The 14,592-nt window shown below is 36.3% G+C and overlaps 1 protein-coding gene across 1 annotated transcript; it reads right to left on the bottom strand.

Annotated features, from left to right (window-relative positions):
• Positions 1 to 1,058: 1,058 nt before the first annotated feature.
• On the bottom strand, positions 1,059 to 6,646 carry RB195_013365 (uncharacterized protein; the record flags this gene model as incomplete). The annotated part of the gene is made up of 2 exons (XM_064203142.1): positions 1,059 to 1,176; positions 6,528 to 6,646. The coding sequence occupies 2 exons, from the start codon at positions 6,644 to 6,646 to the stop codon at positions 1,059 to 1,061; spliced, it is 237 nt and encodes a 78-aa protein (XP_064059023.1).
• Positions 6,647 to 14,592: the final 7,946 nt, after the last annotated feature.

Raw genomic sequence — 14,592 nt, 5'->3', positions numbered from 1 at the left:
CTGCGAAAGTCCCAGTTAACCGTTATACAGTAAGGAGACAGTACCAATGATGACACCTGTACATATTCGATCCCTAAATGATTTTTAGTTAATTTTTTTGCAACATTAATGACGTAAGACCTTCCCTCAATTATGTAAATCCGCCCATTTTCCATCTACTTTGCACATTCGGGATCTTCTCGAGCTATTTAACTCCGTCTACAAGTAGTAAAGTGTAAAGTTTATTTTGCAGCTAGTCTCTTTGTCAATTTATAGTCACCACTGTAAAAATGACCGCATTCATTTCAATCGATTCCCATCAAATGCATGCGAGCTTTTCAGCCCTGATAAGCGCAAACTTTGGACGAAAAAAAGCGTTCAGCCATCATGCGTCAAGCTTTTTTGAGGTTCCGCAGAGATGCAGATACGTGGCGCTTTCGTTCTCTGCGCCTCACCGCATGCGCCTACCGTATTTTTATGCGCGTCCATTTGCATGCGACGTTATCATTTGACGCAAGGTTGACGGCACGCGGGCGTCATGACCTCAGAGAGCGATTACTGTACGGAAATAGACAGGCGAACGTGACCAACAGTAAGAGTTACCGTATCAATCTCCCATGCTACAGTATTATTTGAATATAGTCTTGTCGAAAGCTACCATAAATGTCTCCTTAGTGCAATTTTCCGATTATGATCACTTTTCTACGATTCTGAAGACTTTCGAGGCAGGATTCGTCGGTAATGGGCAATGTACCCTGGTCAGACCCTAAGGATCTGGGCAGGTACTTTGTTCAACACAGACGATCCGGCAATTTCTAACGATTTTATGGATGTCACAGCTCGGATTCACCATCGTTGTTTAAAGCCTATGGTTTAGGGTCCGTGAATGGACGGATTTCTATTGATATTGCATGTATGAACACCCACGTATTGTAAAAGCATAATATCATACACGTATTACTTTCTAATATACTGTATTTGCACTGTCCGTAGTAATAAACTATAAAAACCATTTAGACTTTATAGACGCCTTACAAATAATGACTTACAGGACGAACCAATGTGTCAAGTTAGCGTTTCTATCCGCTTAGACGAGTTTCTATCAATTTACCGACCTCGGAGGGATGTGGGCAGTACCAAACCATCAATCGTCGTGTAGTCACAGCTGAACCTCTCATCGACAGCGATTCACTTCCCCTGAACCAGGTTATACATATTTTGCAGTATTTGACAAGCCTGAGTAGAGGATGTTACTAATAAAAGATACAGGATAAAGTGTCTGGCGTTAATTAATCCGGCCGGGATGCGCTCATGCGTTCACCTAAATCCGAAGTGGTTTGAAGTTTTCGAACACGAGTCTAACCTAAATTATGACTAGCCGGGGCGAGCCGATGTGTCAGGTCAGTGTTTTTATCCTTTCGGACAAGTCTAATACCAATTCATACTCGGAGGGATGAAAGGCATGGTTGGTGCTGCGGTCGAACGGGTTAGAACCGCCCTAGTACCACGTGGTTAGAATAAGTCAATCACAAAGTCACAGCGGAGCCTCCTACTACCCATCACACTCAAATAGTGATAACTGTGTCACTAATAAGAAATTGATAAGCAATAATTGAAATCAGAAGTGGTATCCTAAAAAAAATAAGCTCTTCCGTAAACTTATTGTCTGCTTTTGTCTCCCGACGAAGGTTATAAGGTTAAGGTAATCAGTTCTTGCTAGGCTTGCAATATTAGGCTCACCTAAGGTCGAGAAAATAACTTCTCACGCCAGCTTTGGTTCCCACAACTCCCACAAATTTCTCTACGTACAGAGATAAGATTTTGAAGCTTTAAAGTAGAAAAGGAACGAAATTCGAAAAAAGGATGGATGAGGAGTTGAGGTTCATATCTATTGCTCTAGCTTATTTTCGTTTCCTTTTATTTCTGCAGTAGCCTCTAGATCAATCAAGCTTAATGTAAACTATGTGTCACTTTCAAATGAAACTTGTCTCAGAAGAATTTAAGGAGTGAAGTTTTCTAGTCAAGTAGAAGTAGGCAGAATCATCTACAATCCACAAAGCCTAGCTATCAAGCTCTTTAGTTTTAGCGTAAAAATAGTTTGGATCCGAATAGAAACAACAACACGAAATGCTACAAATCAAGTTAAAAAGTATGGTTATCCACAGTAATAAACTCTCGACTAAATAGTTGTGTACTGACTGACACAAACATTCGCTTCGAGACTGATAATCGTCAGAACTTCCTGTTTCTTTACCGGGGACTGAAATTTGTATTGAAATTTGTAAACACTGTCCTTACTGAAGGAGGGCCTTATAAGGCCCTTGCCTGCCCTTACTGACACCGTCACTGGCACAGAACACGACTGACTGTTCTAGGAAGCAGCGAAAAATAACTTTATCACCAGTAGTCTATCCTTTTATATTTTAGAAAATAAAAATAACAAATAAATATAAATAAATAAATAATTTGGTTCTAAGAAACTCCTCTCAAGCTCTGAAAAAAAAATCGAGCACTGAGCATGAATATTATCATTAACTCTTCCTTTCATGCTGGGGGTGACCAACGCGAGAAACGAAAGGGTCTGAATTGCCATAGTGGGTCTGAATTGCCCTGGGGCTATAATTAAAAAATGACTTTGAAGATGATCTACGAATGAGTCCTTGACTTAAAAGCAGCATATCACGAAATTGACCATGGTGGAATCTATGTTAATGTTTTCTTGTAATCCATGAATAATAGAAATAAGAGATTATCTTGTTTTGTTATCCATCCATGGGTAATAGAAATTAATGCTTACTAATTACTAATGACTTTATGCCGTTCGTAACACTCTGTGAGCTATAAGATTGTCCCACATACAGTTTCTTAGCTCTATCCAGACATCAACACCCAGGGATACTGCAGAGTGTATGGATCTCATTCGCATAGGATGACAATCCGTAAGAACGCGGTGGTTCACCGGCCCAGCTAGTCGGTGAGACTGGTCAGTTTGTTTTCCTTTTGAACTTCTAGCGTGTACTTTGAACGACATCATTAGAACTTGGCAGAAGTAAGTTTAGAACTTTCTGGTTAGATAAGGTTCTGGAATCATTTTCAGGACTTTGGTTAATTACGAAGTTGTCGAAAGGTCAGGACACTAGTAAAGTTTCACCAAAATCTCGTCGGGATAACAGGAAAATATGAAAACAATTTACAGTTTCGGGGTTTCAAGGAGAGAAGACTTCGAGATGCTGGATCGTAAAGAGTTCCATAAACAGCTGTAGATTACGAGAATGAATGATTATAATATAATCTCCATCTTCGTTCCATCTCTTTAGGTAGGGGTCGAATCATTGGTAAACAAAAAGGTTCCAACCCATCAAAGTGTTCGGAAGGTATGGCGAAATACGGCAAAATTTCAAAAAAAAAACACAACTTTTTAACAACATTTCATTATTCGAATTCGAAATAATCTCCATCCATCAACATCAACCACCTTCTGCCAACGTCTCACAAGAGCACGGATTCCTTTGGCGTATCACTCGGCTGTGGCAAAACCCCGAAGGTCATTTTTTAGGTGGTCATAATCACTCGTTCCAAAATCTTCCAAGCGATTACTGAATGCGATTGGAAAACGCGTTGTCGCATCGAGGCCAGGAGTGGACGATGATACGCCAGCGACTTCCTATCCTTTACCTCTAATTTTCTGGGAAGTCATCTCAAAGATGTGAGGGCGAACTTTATCGTGCGCAGGCGAACGTTGTCGAGCTTCACGATATCTTGAGGATCTTGTCGGCCAGTCTTTGAATTTGAGAGGCAAGAGCTTTGTCGGCAGCATTCTAAACGGTAGATTCCATAGAACTCCCTACAAGACGCTCAGCACGACTTTCTTCTCATGGATTTCGACCTTTACAAAGGGTCAGAATTTATCGCTACGCACAACGTTCAGACTGAGGTAATAAAGTTTCGGACCCATTTTTAACCTACAGTGACAATGGTGTTCATCCACTCGAATCTTAACTTTGGAGAGTAGCTGAGTTCACGATGTCCAGGCGTCTTTGGCGGTTGACGCGCTCAATGCACTTGGAGATGCCAATGACAGACCTTTTTGGACCATCCGAGAGAGTTCCATAACGCTCACGGTGGACAGCGAATTACGATGATGAGTGCACACCTTTATGGGGATGCTGCTCCGATTGATTCTTCAGCGTTGAACGACATTGCAGTCGGTCGACCAGAGCGAGGCTCATCTTACGAGTTTTTTGAAGATTTCACGGATTTGAAGAGTTGGAACCTAGGTGCGCACAGACCGCTCATAAGGGCTTCAATGCCGAATACTTGACTTAGGTTTCGATGCACTTGAAGACAGTGGTGATTCAAACTCGTAAAGGTTTACGGTTGGCTGGAATCTTCATCATAGGACGAAATAGGCAAGGTAAGGGACCCAGATTATGATTATGAGTATGACCAATCGCTCAGTGTTTTTTACCCTATATTTAAAGCTGAAATTAACTACGTCAAAAAATCTAGTCGCGAAATTTTGGAGCAGTTTTTCGACTGTGGCGTTCATACTCGTAGTCTACATCTCAATTTCTTTATTTTGTATAAGAGATATCTTATTTTATTTGAAAAAAAAATTGTTTTAGAGCCTTAAACGACGTTAAGACTATAGATTACGATTTTGAAAAGTTTTCCGTCGAGCTTCGAGCTATTCCATTTTAAAAACCAAGGGACCCAGATCTCCTCATTTTTTTCTTTTTTTTCCATCCGAAAAATTTCCCATCTGAAAAAGTCTGTGCAAATTTGTAAAACCGAATGAATTTAAAAGGAGAACTTAAATTATTTATTAGTTGAAAAAATCTCACAGCAACACGTAAGTGAACGTTGAACCCGACTTCCTCATTCGAGATGATTTGCGATGTAGGAAACGAACTGCAAGGATCCTTCTTTGCCCATTACTCAAGCATCCGTTGGGCGGATATAGCGCTGTCGGTAAGAGGTTCCGTTGTCAGTGCACGACCAATCGTTGGTTCGAAACCGCCGTAATCTCAGCTGAACCGTGAAATTCGCAGTATAGGCTAGACACGAGTTCATTAACCTTAAACGATTCTGAATTGAAGTCGAACGCGCAGATACATCTTCATAGGGGTTGATTAACGCCGGCCACTTTATCTACTTTATCCTTTATTCAGACTCTGTTGCACTTTTCGATTTTTCTTTTGATACAGAACATTATTCAGGGAATGCCGATAATCTGTTAGAAGCTTCTGTCGCCTGAATCTTGACATCCCATGCATCTATAATACATACTTGGTCTAAGTTGCAGCTTCAACAAAAACAGGACACTTGCGCTTTGCACCAACAATTGCTTTTCATTTTATATTTCTTCAAAAAAAAAAATTCCTGGCCTTGAAAATCTTCTTGACGAAATTGATTCAAAGCTGAAATTGAAGAACCCATTAACTTTTTTACATCATTTCAACAACTTTTGAAGAATAAAGCGAAAAATTCACCTCGAGAAGAAGAACAAAAAATAAAATAGACAATGCGAAAAAACTCGCAGAGCAAATAAAGAGGAATTTTTATTTAAATCAAGAAGATTTAGATCGTCATATGCTTTAGAACAATTCGAAATACTTGAGTCATCAATCACTTAATCAAATAATTTATATTTGCGCTCCCAAAAAGAGATCAACAATGATTATTTGATCCCCCTCCGTCTTTTCCGCTGTTCAGTTTGGAAAAATTTGGTGCATTTTCCTTCCATACGGCATTTATATTTGGGAAATTGTTCTGTTGCTGCTAACAGAAATTTTAGTGCGATATTTTCAGGCGGTCGTTCAAATTCAGCATCATTTAATGGGACATCGTTGCACACAGAAGCAAAACACATAAGTGGCAATGATAAAATCGCCAGAGTGCAAATACAGTAAGTTTGATCCAGGGGATATCCTGAGACAATGAGAAATTAATGGAGAAATTTGCATGGATGATCATACCAGTTTGTCAATGAAAAAACGATAACAATACTCTGAAATAAAAAAAAAAATACATAGATAGTTGGAACGATCTCATATCTTGAAGCCTCAGCATAGTTCTGTTTATGCTTTAGCTAGATAGATAAGGAAAATAAACTTTTTTTATAGTTTTTAAGTTTAAAAAAAAACAAAATAAAATATAGATAGAGACCTTCTTATTTCATCTTCTTTTTTTATTCCTACCTACTTGTAGGAGTGTTTCATTCACGGGAACACCGCCATGCTCTCCCCAATGCATAATTTCTCAGAGGTCCTCGGAATGGTTCGCTCAGGGAATTCGATTTTTTACAGAATGTATGCTCCGAAAAGATTGTTTATTGGTGTCGTTCATGGAACAAAGCAGCGTATGCCCCACTTGCTTAATCGATTAGTTACCTTCAGGTCATGGTTTAAGTAAGATGAAACATCTTATTTCATGTACGATAGTATCGCTAGTCTTTCTTGACTATAAAATATTATTGCTACAATTCTCAAGAACGAAAACAAAATAAAAAAGAAATAGCCATAGAATAGAATAAGAAAAATTGTCACCTATTTGACCTTCGAAAATCCTGAGATGGAAGTTTCGGGAGAACATAAAGTGACACTCCAGGTCGCTCCCTTGAAATCCCTTGAAACAGAGTCAAGATGAAGGGAAGGAAGTACACCATGGTCCACTGCGAAAAATTGATGGCGATTGGAAAAGGCCGAAAAAAAGTTTGTTTTGAAAGAAAAAGCAGAATGAAAGCATCACTTAATGACAAAAAACATCACTTTAGTGACAAGAATGGAATACAATGGATAATTCTGGCAGAAAACGGAAGAAAATACATGACCAGAAAAGATGGAAAATCTGGAATCTGTGGAGGACTCTTTTGGTATAGGACCTGCGATTGATCCTACGTAGATCTATCGATGTGGCGTAGGAAGTCAAAAGTTTGCCGTTTGCGGTCTCCCGTCCGCAATATGCCTGGGAAATTTCTAAGAAAATTCCTTTTGTCTTGAACTTCTCATGGTAATTGTGCTGTATTCAGATTTTCTCTACTTCTTCACCGTAGTAGTACCTTGCTCACCGCTTCCGTTTTCGTTGAAATTAAAGAAAAATTAAATTTTTCAGGAAAAAAAAAATCCATTTTAGTGAGCATCTCTCCTTCTAGTTTCTATTTAATTTATAAACAAATTGTATTACTGGTACAAATTGTGTTTCTCTGTGTACGTGATATCGATCAATAAATCATGTGTACGATGGAAATTGATTTCAGGCGCTGGGGAAAAAAACGCTTTTTCGGATCAGTTACTGTGTTTAAGGACGCAGTCGTTGCTAATCTGTTATCGAGTCTTCCGTTTTTCTGTGAAGTCCTAGCATTTCTTCTTTTTTTTTCTTCCGGATGGATGAAATCATTGAGACGTTAGCTGAGAAGAACATAGGACTAGACATCGAGACATCTACAAGAACATAGGCTTCGCAGATGTCTTGATCATAAAAAATATCGTCGTAATAAAACATAATAAATAAATAATCCAAGTGAAATATCTTGGGTCCATTATATCCGAATGTAATTTTTACAACATATAAATTCATTCGTCTAACCAAAAAGTATTTATTGATTTTTTGATGTATATATTTGCTTTGTTTGCTTTATTTTGTTTTTATTTTATGCATGTACAATTATTTGTCGTATACATTAACTTTAGTCCTTTTATTTTTTCTATTTTATATATATATATTTTTTTATTTTATTACCCACATATCAGGCATGGAAATATGCATAAAGTAGAAGAACTTGGAAAACTATAAGTTACATCGCTGACTGAAAAAGATTAGAAAAAATAAACTTATATATGTCTTTTTTTAATTCCACAAAAAATTAGCTTCCAGTACCATTTAGGAACTCCAACTCTATTGTCTTTATTTATTTTGTAATTCTATAGTTACCCAATTATTTCCAATTATTTGTTCTCTTCTCTCTCATATCTTATTGAAATTATTTCAAGTCACAAACATCCTTTTAACTGAATTTTTCGCATTGTTTACACCACAAGGGTAAACAAATTCATCGAATCCTTATCGGATGATCCATTTTGGATTTTATGTGGTTCCGCAGTGATTTGAAATAGATACCGCCGAAGATCTGGATCGAGATTCGTTACTCCCTCTCGTCCAGAACGTTTCGACAAAATCAAACAACGTCTCATCTAAGTGTTCCATCTTGGAACATATGTAGGTGACCTTTTAGGAGATTTTTGAAAATTCGTTGACGAGGCATATTCCTTCTCTTTTTCTTCTTTTTTTTTGTATTTCTTTTCGAATTACAAGAACTGATAACAGCATAGAAATTTATCTTTTTAAAAAAAGAAGAACGGTGTATTTCCAAAAAAGCCACTCTTGGGATTTAAAAGTAATCCGACATCAGATCCAAAGAGTCCAAGAACACGAACGGCTAAGTCCTGGGCTCAAGGTCCATTACTATGCCTACAATTTCCATGAAAAGAGGAAGAACTGCGTGTATTTCTCTAGTTTTCTTCTATCAACGCCTACTATTCCCTTTCCTCTGTTCCTCCTCACATGACTCGTTAAATAAAGTATTATTTCCCCTCAATCACCGTGCATTCTCAATTATTCTGTATCCTAATGGAACGGGAATAATAAATAAAGCTCGAAATCACCCCACATTCGATCATCGCCGGTCACCCTTTTCATTATCCTCAACCTCGTCGCCGCCTAATAACAGCCTGATACGTCCGGGAATGGAATGATTTTATGGGCTTTTCTTGGGCTCATGGGCCCAGCGTTTAATGCTTCGATTTCCTGTGGTGAAATTGGCGTTCATTCAGCCAACGTTCTTCTGGACTTCTGCAACGTTATTGGAATCTTATCGGGAAAAATTCCGAAAAAAATAGTCCTTAAAAAATCCGCTGACTTTAGCTTTATACTGTATTTCAGTGCTATATTTTACTGCTTACTCATTATTTTCCTGCTCTATTTTACTGCTTTTATTGCCTTGTTATTTATATTTTTTACTTTTTATTTTTACCTACCTATTTATTTTTTATTTCCTATATTTTTTTCATTTTTTGTTCTTATTTATTTTTATTCTTATATTTTTTTTACTGTTATTGCATTATTATATTACCTTTTTGCTACCAATACATCATTTATTTACTATTTACTATTTACTAGAATTAATTAACACATTTATATGCTAGTTATATTTTGATATTTAGTATTTACTAATATGCCTATTGCTACATTATTTCCAATACTATTATTTATTTAAATATTTATTTATTTATTTGAAGTGAACGTGATGGAGCATCTCAAGCGGATTGATTAACGCTTGACACTTTATCCTTTACTTTTGTTATTTATTTAATAATATTTTAAAATGCTGTTATTTGTTGAGAATATGTGTGTAATAAGCAAAGAAAAGAAATTTTTCAGAAAAGAAAAATAACTCACTCAGAGACTGTGAACGGCTCTTAATGATTACGATGACTTCTGAATTTCTGGAATTTTCCTACTCAGCTGACATAACTTTGACGAATTTCTGCAAATCTCAGCTTCTATTCCTATTTATAGGCTACATTTCTGGAGATTTCTAGTACAGTGATCACAATAAAACATTCCTGGTACTAGCTGACATGAGATTATCACTACATTTTTTTTGAAAGACGATTTACTCGAACGTCGTTAACATCATTGTGCACCCAATTATGCGTGGAAAATGTTCCAAGCTTTTGCTAATCCAATCTAAAGGATTTTTCCTTTAAAGCAGAGATGTGACAAGAATGGAATCGATAGTTGTCCACTAAAATGGAGGAAATGCAGGCAAGCAGCGGAAATTTCCACAAGAGGCGCATCCATCGACGCTGGCCCGTTGTTCTATTTACATCCGCCACGCTTTCCATTCCATAATGAGTTTCTTTTTTTCTCACTGCTCTTGCAATTGCAATGTTTCTTTTTAAGCTCATTTTTTTCGACACTGTCGAGTTCTTTTCCTAATGGACGAATTTTATTCAATAGCACCCACATTTGTTGTATTGCTAATGACAAAACGCTCCTGGGATTCCGCCCATTTTAACACTCATACATTCATTTTGATTGATTGTTTCGGAAAATAAGGAAAAATCACATAAATCTATAAATTCCTATGATTGACTGATCAGCGCATCGGAACGAAAATATAAATGGATCTCATCGAGCATCCCCTATCCTATCTAGAAAGGGTTGAAAATTCACTGAAAAAAAAATTCAAAAAAAAATTCAAAAAAAAATTCACTGTGCTCTATGAAATACAAAAATAATGCATTTTTTTAGAAATACATGATAACAGCGTAAAACTAGCAAAATGTGATGGCTGTAATGATGTACTTCGTTGTAGTTACGGTAAAATTGTAAAGATCATCATTGAAACATCTTTATGCTCGCAGCTTCTCGAAGAAATGTCTTTCTGGATTAGAGTTCTTGGTTGATCACAATAGTTTTTTTATTTCATAACTTTCATTCATTCATTTTTTATTTAACTTCATAAATTAAGCTTGAGAATCCCCTGAATGATGCTCCTTCTGGTGTGCAGTCGACACGAAAAAGTGCAGGAAAGTGGACTGTAGGGAATGAAAGAAAAAGTGCGTCAGCAGTGCCAAAAAAGTTTTTGCTTGTCTTAATTTTGAAAAATAGTCCTACATCATCCGTGAGAGATTGTCCAGTCCCAGTATTCACATGAGAAGATTGAAAATATGCTACGAGTTGAATTTCAACTTTTTGGAGATTAAAAATCCTTTGAGATTGAATTGAAAGTTTTGAAAATACTGCTGCTCAGCGCTTCCCTGGATCACATGTCATTGAAAAAATGCCATAAATATTCTTTCACTTTTTTTAAATGGAGTTTTTCCCATTGCCACTCGGTTAGTTTACGAAATATTTAAGACCGAAATAAGAGGCGATTCACCGACATTTTTTTTTACCAAGGTTGCATCATCATTTCACTGTACTGAACCAGTTTAGGAAGAAAAACCTGCCAAATTTTTGTATGAATAGAAAAAATAGATAAAATAAAGCGGAAAAGTTAGAATCGTAATTGCATAGCTCGTAATGAATCAAACTAGTAATTAAGAGTAGCGATGAATTTTTCATTATTCCATCCTAAAATAAAAAAAAGTGAATTTCAGATGAACGATTATTTTGGTTTTCGAAAAATTACTCCTTAACGTATTCCTTAACTTTAAAGAGATATTTGAACTTCGATTTTGCAAACGTGAATGCACATGAAGCCACTCATTCGTTACCGACGTTAAAATTCGATCATGCAAAAAAAAAGGAAAATCTAAGTTTTTTCTTAATTTTCTAAATAGATCAAAACAGTACTCGGTCTGTTTTTCCTAACTTATGGATATTTTTTTCTCACCCATTACAAAGTTTTTTGCACCAGCTTATTTATACATTTTCTAAGAGCTGCATTCCCATATAACAACAAAACGTGGTTCAGGGGAAAATCAATCCAAGATTTCTTACACGGACATCCGACTTTTATTGGGACATTTTCTCTTTTACCGATGCTATGGGACTTGTTGAAATCCCAAAGCAATCAGATATTTGTTCGACTATCGAATGCTCCCTTAAATTTGTCTTCTTTTTCTTCTGAGAATTTTCTGTTCCACTGAGAAGATGGTGATGTGAATAGCTGCAAAGACGCTCATATGAATGCATGACACATGAGCTCAACAGCCTTTTCATATGAAACATTCGCTAAAAGAAGACTTCTATAAGTCAGAGACAGTTGAAATATTTCGTATTTTTGTGATAGATCTGTTCTTTCAGTAGAATTTTTCCTTTTTTCCAATTTTGAAACTGTTTTATGCTCTAGAAATCTTATTTTGAACGCTGAAAATCACATGAAAAAAAAACTGCGAAATTCAGATATTTGTTCAACTATCGCCTCGTTCCTTAATTTTGTCTTTTGTTTCAATTCCTAGTTCTATGCATGTGACGTTTTTTTTGTTTCCATGTTCTCTGTATGCTTAGTTGTCTAAATAAATAATTTTCAAATTCATAATAATGTTTACGGTACGGTAGCTGGGTACAATTTCGTCGGTTTTCCTAATTTTCTGCAGTTTTCTGGAGTTTTCTGGAGGACATGACAAGGAATGCATCAAACAAACATCATCTAATTATTGTTTTACTCCAATCCGTACATGTGTTTCTAGAAGATTCGGAGAAGAAATTTTCCAAGGAGAGTTTCTTCAGTGACCAGGATAGATTTTTAGGCGAAACTGAGCACACCACACCATTGTGCTCAGGATTAATTCATTGCATTTTACGTGATTTTTTCTTGCTGTTCGGAAGACGAACACACGTCGCCCACGATGATATAGAATTATTATAGATTTATTATAATTTATTGCAAATCAAATGGAATTATTATGAATTATTTAATTATGAAAAAGAGAAAGAGACGTGTGCACTGGAGAAAATTCTGCAGCAACAAAAAATCTCCTTTTTTCCACTGACCATGTTGAACATGCCGAGCACGTTCGACTCAATAGAATTTTGCAACTTTCGCATGTATCGCAGATCAAGAACTCGTGGATATCATGGATTTTTTCACTGGAATTTCTTGTGATACTCATCTAAATTATTATATACTTATTCCTTTTAAATTATTACATATTTAATCCATCACTACACATTTTAAACTATTTTTACTCGCTTACTGGAGCCTGCAAGCATTCCATTACGTTGACGTAATGCGATTTCCACAAAAAAAGAACCTCACATTTAGAAAGCGACTTTCTGGAAATGTGATAGCGAAAGTGAACGCGAAAGCAAGCTGATTTTAGCTTTGAGAACATGATAAACTGTTTCGTTCCCAAGATATGTATGCAGGTTTAAAATGTTAAAATAAATTTTGAAAAACATTGCAATATGCTAAAATATTAAACCAAAGCCAACTAAATGTAAACCTAAAAGATGAATTGAATTTGAATTCCTGAAAGAAAAAAATCTAATTTCATAGTTAGTAAAATTGTACAAAACGAAAAACTTTGTTGGTGATTTTTGGCTGACCTGGAACGATTTGACCTCTCGATTCGATTCAGATTTGACCTACCGGTTTGGGTTAGGTCGCACTCAGATGTTCTGGGTACTTGGGTCTTTTCTTTGTGACAAAGTTTCTAGCAAATTATCATTTACGTGCAAATTTCCCAGAATTTCCTATCCGCAAGTTCTTTTTCGATCAGCTAAGTGGAAATCCCAATAAATTCGTGGCTTTCTCTACTGTTTACTTTCCGGATCACTATGTTTGTATTGTAATTTTATGCGAAATCGGCTCTTTTATGCTCCTATCAATTTTCCACTTCAAACGGTACCTCGTTGACGTGATCGTTGAGCTGTTTTCCTTAAAGTTTCCTAGTTTTCCTTCTCCGAGAAAACCCCCTGGAGTCCTGGTCAAACAATTTATACTGCGTTGAATGTGTCAGTTCTTTGAAAGCTATAATAGCACGGATCATAAATCATTCTCGCTCCTTTTTCCCTCTTTTTTCTCTTCATCTTTTTTTTACATTCACCGTCGCATTCCTATTTTATGAAGCATGTCGTCATTGTTCATTGATGATTTGATGTGATGCGGCAGCCAAATCTCTTTACACCCTGTTCCACCTCGTTGACCTCAATAAATCCTTTAATGTCGGACATTTGCCACGAATTTTACAGTAGCAGAGTTTCATTGTTTCACGCTTGTATTTCAACTTTTCTCGTTATCTGCAGAGGTTTACAAGGAGGTAAACAATAAAAGATAAAGAAAAACTTCTTTTGAGAGAGAAAAACCTCAATGCTGTGCAAAAAAAAATGAACAGGAACCAAGAATTTTTCGATTCTCCTGCGTAACAATTTAAATGTGTTCAAAGGAAATCAAGCTGTAAATTTTGTTCTCAAAAAGAGCTAAAAGAGAACGCACAAGGACTTATTCCGAATTTTAAAATTTTCGAAGTTTTTTTCAGATAAATACTTTGGGATAACAAAGAGTATGGGAGGTATGTATCTTCGTAGATTAACGTTTATATGGTACAATCATCCAAGAACATTCTGTTTTTGTCCAGAACTTTTTCCTCGTCGTCGAAAACAGGGATCGAAAATTATTCAGAGCAATTTATTTTGGGAATTGTTTCCAGAGTTATGTATTTTAAATTGAATATAAGTTTTTATTTTAAGTTTTTAAGCAATTTTAAGCTCTGAATTCAAAAAAGTCTATTCTAAAAAAAAGGAGCATAAAATGTGTAGATCAGATGAATTCAGGGGGATCTGAGGTAAAACAGGGGCGTACCTCAACGATACGCATCAGATTGCAACCAGTGAAATCCGTAGGAATGCAGAACGGTAAGAGTACCGATTCAAAGGTTTTTTTTTCTAATTGAAAGTTTCTAAATGCTAAAGTGTATGGAAACCTCAATAATGTACGTAAGCAAGAATTCTCTCGAAGTGCTTCCATAAATTATAGTGAGACACAAACGATAATGTTTTGCTTTGTGAAGTTTTTATGATTGCCATGATTTCCATACAGTGCACATTATCATTTTAGGACATTATATGATTCATAGAGATGCGGAAAAAGCTAAAAGCACG

The sequence above is a fragment of the Necator americanus genome, chromosome V, assembly GCF_031761385.1.
Source record: "Necator americanus strain Aroian chromosome V, whole genome shotgun sequence".
In the NCBI taxonomy this organism is placed as follows: Eukaryota; Metazoa; Nematoda; class Chromadorea; order Rhabditida; family Ancylostomatidae; genus Necator; species Necator americanus.
Note: the sequence above shows the minus strand (reverse complement) of the source record. Positions and strands in the feature narration are given on the sequence as shown.